Genomic DNA, 7,642 nt, shown 5'->3' on the forward strand with positions numbered 1-7,642 from the left:
TAAAATAAGTTTATCTGTGAGTTTGAAGAAGTAATGAAATTTCTTAATCAGTCCTTAAATCTTAGCTTTTTAAATCTAATAGATTGAAATCCATGAATTGTACAGCATACATTCTTAAAATTATTTCACTAGTAAACAAAACAAGAAAAGGAGCCAGAGTCTATTTCAGACCTTCACAATTCATGCTTTGGAAATGTGAGGAGGTGTTGATCTAGAGATGTGCTGGACATTGGACCTGCTTTCTTCCCATTTCATTTGAGACAGTACTGTTTTATTTTACATGATGCTTCTAATTTTAGTGATAGGGCATATGGTATGCAAAATAGCAGTTATTCAGAGTTGTTCCATGCAATACTAGTAGTACAGTGTAATTTTAAAAAAATTAAATAAATTGGTAGTTCTAGCTGTTCTATAGGCAAGAAATACAATTCGCTATATAAGCTTTACTTCAAATAAGTAACATTTGTTGAACTGTGATCAGAATAAGCTGAAGTAAATTCAGCAAAAAGCTCTTTGGTATAATATATTTCTTGGTTTTCAACTTAATATCTCATTCTGTGTTTCTTTAATACTGTATGTATCTAAGCATAGTTTTCCTTGCAATACACAAATTTTGCCAGACTAGCACTTGTGCAGTTACAGCAAAGTATTTATAATAGAAGTATGTACATTTCAATTTTTTCCTGTCTCTTTTAATGTAGTTGACTGTACTTAAACCACTTTATAAAAAGCATCATAGAGCCATATAGAATTACATATGCATAAACTAATGATTTCCCCAGGATGAATAAACACGGACTTTAAATGTGTAGCTTGATTCTTAGGAACACACACACAGAGGAAAGAACTTGCATGTTGTCAACTTCTTTAATAGCATTATTGCAAGTGCCTAGTCATGCATCAAAATACTGCTGTGTTTGGCACAAGTGCTTTAAAAACAAAAAGAATTCCAGTCCTAAGACGTTTACAACCGAGTGTAAGACAAAAGTCAGGAGCTCTCCAGCCTATCTGTAATTGATGGCAAGACCATAGATGGAACGACTATGAAACCTTACTACGTTTCTAGAGCTACAAATATTTAGATAGTGATTTTTGCCAGCATAATGCAGAGTATTTAATACAAGTGCATTTAATCTTGTTTAATTTGAATCTTCTCTTCATTTACTAGTCTGGTAATGTATTTTGCAGTTTACAAAACAAACAAACAAATAAAACTCTCTGGGGAAAAAAACCTCTGTAACTCACCAGACCTTTGAAGTTTAGAAATCTAAGTTTGTTCTTTATCATTTTTCTTCCTAAATGCTGCTCTATTGTGCCCTGCCCCTGTAACAACTGTTTTCAGTTGGAGGTTTCTTTGACAGCAGCAAAATCCTTGGAGATGCTGTCTTTACTGTACTTCCTCTTAGTGCTTTCACATACCTAACTCTTCCAAATCACAGCCTTCTTTCTTGAGATTTTCTGACAAGTGAAGTGGTTGGTATGAAAATTTAACTACCAACCACTTTGGGTTAGTCCAGCATCGGTTGAAAACCTTCAGCAGGAGTCAAAAGAATTAAAATATTTTCCTTCTGTTCATACTTAGGAAAACTATGTAATCTTCATACAGTTATTTCTCTTCTTCCTGGTGCAGGTGGAAGTGAAGCCATACGTGCTGGATGATCAGATGTGTGATGAATGCCAGGGCACTCGCTGTGGTGGAAAATTTGCTCCATTCTTCTGTGCCAATGTTACCTGTTTGCAGTATTACTGTGAATACTGCTGGGCAAGCATACACTCTCGTGCTGGGCGAGAGTTCCACAAACCACTGGTAAAGGAGGGAGGTGACCGGCCCCGCCACGTCCCATTCCGCTGGAGCTGAACCCCAGGCCTCACCCAGCGACAAGTACTGGAGTAGATAAAATCGAGTGAAAAAGAGAGCGCTGCCTCAGGGCTTAGTGTTCTGGAAATCTGTGCATTCGTCCTCGACTTTAATGAAGATATGGGTCTTTTTATTACTATTATTATTATTTACAGTCACATTACTGAACTCAGTGTCCAGTATAATACAAACCGGCAGAGTGTAACTGTACTGATTTTGCACTTTGATTCACACAAACATCTGCTTGGTACCTTAATTTCCTACACAAGACTTGTCACTAGTGACATTATGTAGACTGCCATTCTCATCAGCCTTCACTGGGTTGATGTGTATGTGATGAAGATTTTTTTTTTTTTTATTATAATTATTTTTATTTTTAAACTGGAGCATGCACTTATTTTCAGAAATTTAGACTTGCCCCTAGCAGATGACTTACCAAAGGTAATATTCACAAGTAGGTGGCAGATGTAGCAAAAACTTAAACAGATATTCAGCAATCATTACTTTGGGTCATTTAGAGTAGTAATAACCCTTAAAGAAAATAAGCCTTTAGTTGCTCTCCATTTTGACTTGTAAGGATGATACCTCATAAGCTGGATCAGACTTTTTCCTTTTGTTTTGCTGAGGTTTTTTGTTTGTTTGTTTTTGGGTTTTTTTGTTCTTTGGTTTTTTTTGTTAGGTCTTTTAGTGTTATGTAAATGTATGCTGCAATAGCTTTTGCTGCTATTAAAATGGTATTACTAATACCATAATACTCTATTCAGGCTAGGGTATCAATTAAAAAAATGAATATGTGATTAAAATAGTGATGGCTGCTGAAAGGAGATCAGTATAGCATACAGAAAAGCTTCCAAGGAAGGTCAATATTTTTTGACTGCATGTTTACTTAATCAGGTTGCTGCATGCAATAAATTTTATATATGTCTAATATAAAACCTGCCCACAATGCACAAATTATGAATCTATGTAGGCTACAAAATACTCAGTAACAAAAAAAATTGATTACTGACTGGAGGAAGGCATGCCTCAGTAAATGTAATGCTTCTGAAATTAGGATCAGCCCATTACAGAATGACCTATATTACAACAAATATAAAAACTAGCTGTAGGATATTCTTAAAACAAATTTGTGGATGGTAGATGAAGTACTTTGCGGTGCTCTGTTATATATCGTGCAATTTATTTTATATAGTAAAGTGATTATGTCTAGTACTGTGATCAAACTTAACTGTTAAAGCCTCTGTATCCAACATTAACACATTTTTGACAGTTCATAACAGGTACATAAACAGAAATGAGCTCTTAGTTACAATCTCTCTCCTAATGCTTGCATCATTTACGTAGCTGCAGACCTTGTCCGGAAAACCAAAGAGCTCATGCTAGCATACATACACTACCGATTAGATAGTCTGTCAAACTAATGAACTAGGCACATTTAAGAAAGTTAGGAAAAAAAGCGGTGCTAAAGAAATGTCTGCATATAAAAGTAACATGAGACGTCTGCTCTGTGGATGTGGCGTTATCTCTCTAATCCCTGGATGTATCCTGTGAAGCTTGAATACAATTAAGACCTGCTAACACAGTGGACATTTTTTTAGCATGAACTATGGGGCTGCAGATAGCATATAACTATAAACACACTTGGTATACTAATGATTGTGAGAATGTGTACACTATTTTTTTCTTTTTTTCCTCCTTTGTTTTTGCAGTTCTGGGGACAATCTGACTGGATATGACACCGCATAGTAGACTTAAATGTTCTGGGTTTTGTTTGTTGTGATGTCCTTGTTTGTGTCTAATTTAGTAAATTGTTTTTCCCAATGTTTAGTTGCGAGTATTGGCTCTGAAAGGATTTTTTTCTGTTTTTGGAAAAAAAAAAAAGAAAAAATAGTTTTTTACTGGTTTAAAATGCTTATTATAATTATCCCTTTTGAAGTTAATTCTGGGCGTTTTTGTGATATTGCTTTTCCTGGCCCAGGTGTCTTTTCTGTTTTTTTTCATCTGTACAAGACATTTTGTTATGCACTACTTTTTGTATCTAGACAGTTTTCAACAGTCGGCTGATGATTTTTTTTAAAGAAAAAGGCATGCTTTCTGACTGACATGATCTTTTGCAATACCTCAATTTTGAAATATAGGAAAGAAAATGATATTTTCTAAGTAAGTTTATTCAGAAAAATATATATTAATTTAATTCTGCAAGAAAAATGATTTAACAGATGGGTAACTTTATTTTTTTCATGCTTATTTGAGTTTTTTTGAAAATGAAGAAGTTAGAGCTTTATAACTGTAATATTAAAGATCATAGCTAACCTACAGAAATCTACCTAATTATGTGAAAGAAGTAAACCTTTTTGAAGAAATACCCCTCTTTCATGTAGAAAAATACCCCCAGAGAGAAAGAGAGAGAGAGAGAGAGAAGCTGGAAAACGTACAATATAGCATAATGTTGGATTAAATCTAAAACTAAATCATCATGAAGAACAGGTGTAAACACAAACTCCATTTGGTGCTGAAAGTTGTGAATAGAAGGAGAAAAAATATTTTCCCTTAATTTGTATATTTATAATCAAGTGTGATTATGCACGACTGACCAGAATTGTGAGAGTTCTTCTGTTTGTATTTTTTTAAAGAGAACTTTTTTTAGTTTATTAAATTATGACATGCTCCCTTTTGTTTTGTAAATGAATGTGCCCCTGAGTTGTTAATATGTTATATTAAAAGAGGGTCCTTCAAAAAAAGTTATTTTTTAAAATATGGAGTTCTGAACTGCAACTTGACTAAGAAGCCCCTGGGTACAACAGGTCCTATTGTGGCCTTTTCTGATGTGAGACTTGAACTAGTCGATTTTTTTGAAGGCTAACCTAACCTCGACTATTTGTTGTTATGTGCAATACTGTTTGTACTGTTTGTATAAAAAAAAAGAAAAATGAAAAGAAAAAAGGCATAAATCTTTATTGCAGATTTATTTTCATTGCAGACTTTAGACATTGTGATTCACTAAAATCATTTTTCTACTGTCAAATATGTACCTTTTCTTCATGCTGGTATTTTTTCAATAGTAATGTAGCCTTTGTACTGAGACAAATTTTCATTGTTATTTTTAGAAAGATTTTTTGCTAAGAAAAAAATTAAACATATTTACATATTTTTCATTTTTATTTCGTATTTTCTTTAAGGAGTGCTTTCTCAACCATTAATATAGTTGTTTCTGGGAGAGACTTTCATATCTGGTCAATGTCATTAATATTATTTTGTATTTTTACTTGGAATAAATTAATTTTATGATGCTAATTCTTTAAAAGTTTATTTTTTTCATTTTCAGTTATTTTTGAAGCTAAAATCTTTGTAATATTGTTACTAAAGTGTCTAGTTTTTTGAAATGCAAAGCTTTATGTATTAACTTGCTGATGTGGTTTACAATAGTGTGGCAATGATGAAAATGGTTGGTTATGTAAAGTGATTGGAAAATTGTAACAAAGAATTGGGCAATAAAATGACAGAATGAAGCAGAAAAAATGTGATATTTTGAAAAGCCTTTTCCTTTATCAAAATGATTTAGGGAGATAATAGGGATGTCACAGTACCAGTTCGCTGTCTAGATTTATACACCACCAGTGTTGACGAAATACTATTGCCGTTATAAGGAACTAAATCTATTGAAACGATGGGTTTTTGACCCTGCCCATTCAGCATAATGCTCCATTACTTTTCTCATCATGAACTCGAGAAACTCTTTTCAGTACTCTTAGACTGAACTCCTAAAATATATATTCTTCATTGTATTTTGCCACCGTGTTATTTATTTAATTAAGTGACCCTTTCCTGCACAACTTCCTTCCTGCATATGTTTATCAGTGGCAGCATGGAGCAGACTGTAGGTACCCACATCATTTTCTAACGAAGTTACCACACAGTGTTGGTAGCTGCCTAGTTAATGCAAAATAATGTATGTCCATTTCCTGGTAGCAATGCGGTAACCCATATTGCCACCATGTCTGAACATCTGTTCAGCTTCTTTGTCTTTCTCGGTTCTTCTCTGCCTCTCTTGTGTCTTTGTCCTTTTTTTTCTTTTGTATTGGCAATGCCAAGTGCCAGTATCAAAACACCTTTCACGTCACCTCCACCTACATCACCTTTGTTTCCCTATGCAGCCAGAAGAAACCCCTTCCTGAAGCCAGTGACTCTGTTCTGGCACCTGAAACAATCCAGACTAAAACTGGTGTTGCGTAAACAGGGCATACAATGACCTCCTCTAGATAAAACAATTACTTCAACAAGTTATTGATGACCTTTTAGACTAACTTATGCCAGAGCGGTAGAGTAGCTCATCTCTAACTTGGGGAAAGAAATGTGTCCGGAGTTGGTTTATTGTGTATCCTCTGTGTGTTCAGTTCTGTAAGTAATGTATAGACTAGATCAAATAGTGAAGTAAAATTTAGACTCCAATTAGGTACTACTGGTTGGAATGTACGCAAATTGCAAACAAAGGAGATTAAGGAATGACGAGGGAATAAAAAAATTCCTGCTAAGTGGTACAAAGTTTATGCTTATATTTCTGCCTACATGCTTGTATTTTATAGCCTGCTAGCAAGGCATGGGCTAAAACAAATTGTATTGCAAATATGCAGTTAGCAAATAACTTTGCTGATTTCACTATCTGTTAGAGTAGAAAAAAAAGAAAAAAAAGAAAAAAAAAAAAGGCGCTTAACTGGGAAAAGCTCCCATGTTACTATTTCAGTATTGTGACATCTCTACTTGCAAGGTATGAGTGAAAGATTAGTCACAGATTTGTAGAAATGTCTCTTTTGTTTAATCTGGCTTGTATGTAGTTGCTTTTATGCTAGTTTGTATGATGTCAGCTAAACCCTTTTTCTTTTCCTTCCTTCCTTTCTTTTTTTTAAACCAGACAAACGTCTTAATCTCTGCTGCTATAGTGTTCTATCATACCACGGAGTATTTTATATTCATGTTAGTGACTACTCTATACCCCAAATGGGTAGCTGGTCAGAAATCACATTGGTCACATAATTCTGACACACTCAAATTTACATGAGATAAAGTTTAGCAGTAAGTAGAAAACCAGGGTGCTAATAAGAGATCATTTTGGCTCTTTTTTTTTTCCTGGACGTAGTTCTGTTGGGGTATAAAGTATTAGATATTTGTAATTTTACTGTCAAAATAATGGACATAACTTTTAGAGCATTCACAGCTAAGATCTCTGTACTTGTTTTTCAACTAATTTTAAATGTACTGTATCTTTTATTACATGTTCTCTTAGATTGTTTTTGCTAGTAATTCTAACAAGGCTTCTTCCTTTTTGGCTTGGACTAATGCTTGTATGGAACTGCAGTACTGTGACTAAACATGGAGCTCAATGCTGCTATTGCTTACAACTGCTTAAACTTTGTAGTTTGGACTTTATTTTTTTCTGTAATAACTTATTAAATATAGTTGTATGAAGTACTGATATTTGTCATCCTTTGCACATGCTAAGGAAATCCTGCGATATGCATTATGGGAACATAAACTAGCTACAAACCCTCCAAATCTTATGTTGGAAAACTGTTTGCACTAGATCAGGTTAAGCAAATACACACCTTACTCGCATGCACACAAACTATCTTTTCTAGTTATTCTATAATACAAGTATATTGTCCGCTTATGTTTTCTCTCTAAAATGGAAAAGCCACCCTTGATAAGGCATTTATTATGCTAAGCCAAAGGTAAATACAAAAGTATATACTATGGAAATATTTATGAGAATGTAGTTTTCCCCACCAA

At 34.0% G+C, this 7,642-nt stretch overlaps 1 protein-coding gene across 8 annotated transcripts in view; it reads left to right on the forward strand.

Annotated features, from left to right (window-relative positions):
* Positions 1 to 5,377, forward strand: part of CPEB3 (cytoplasmic polyadenylation element binding protein 3) — a 95,818-nt gene extending 90,441 nt beyond the window's left edge. For all 8 annotated transcript variants that reach the window (XM_054207216.1, XM_054207214.1, XM_054207212.1 and 5 more), the window contains one exon: positions 1,631 to 5,377. In XM_054207216.1, coding sequence (XP_054063191.1) covers positions 1,631 to 1,858 — 228 coding nt within the window. In that variant the 3' untranslated portion in view covers positions 1,859 to 5,377. The remainder of the gene's footprint in view (positions 1 to 1,630) is intronic.
* The last annotated feature ends 2,265 nt before the right edge of the window (positions 5,378 to 7,642 follow it).

The sequence above is a fragment of the Rissa tridactyla genome, chromosome 6 (assembly GCF_028500815.1).
Source record: "Rissa tridactyla isolate bRisTri1 chromosome 6, bRisTri1.patW.cur.20221130, whole genome shotgun sequence".
Lineage (NCBI taxonomy): Eukaryota > Metazoa > Chordata > Aves > Charadriiformes > Laridae > Rissa > Rissa tridactyla.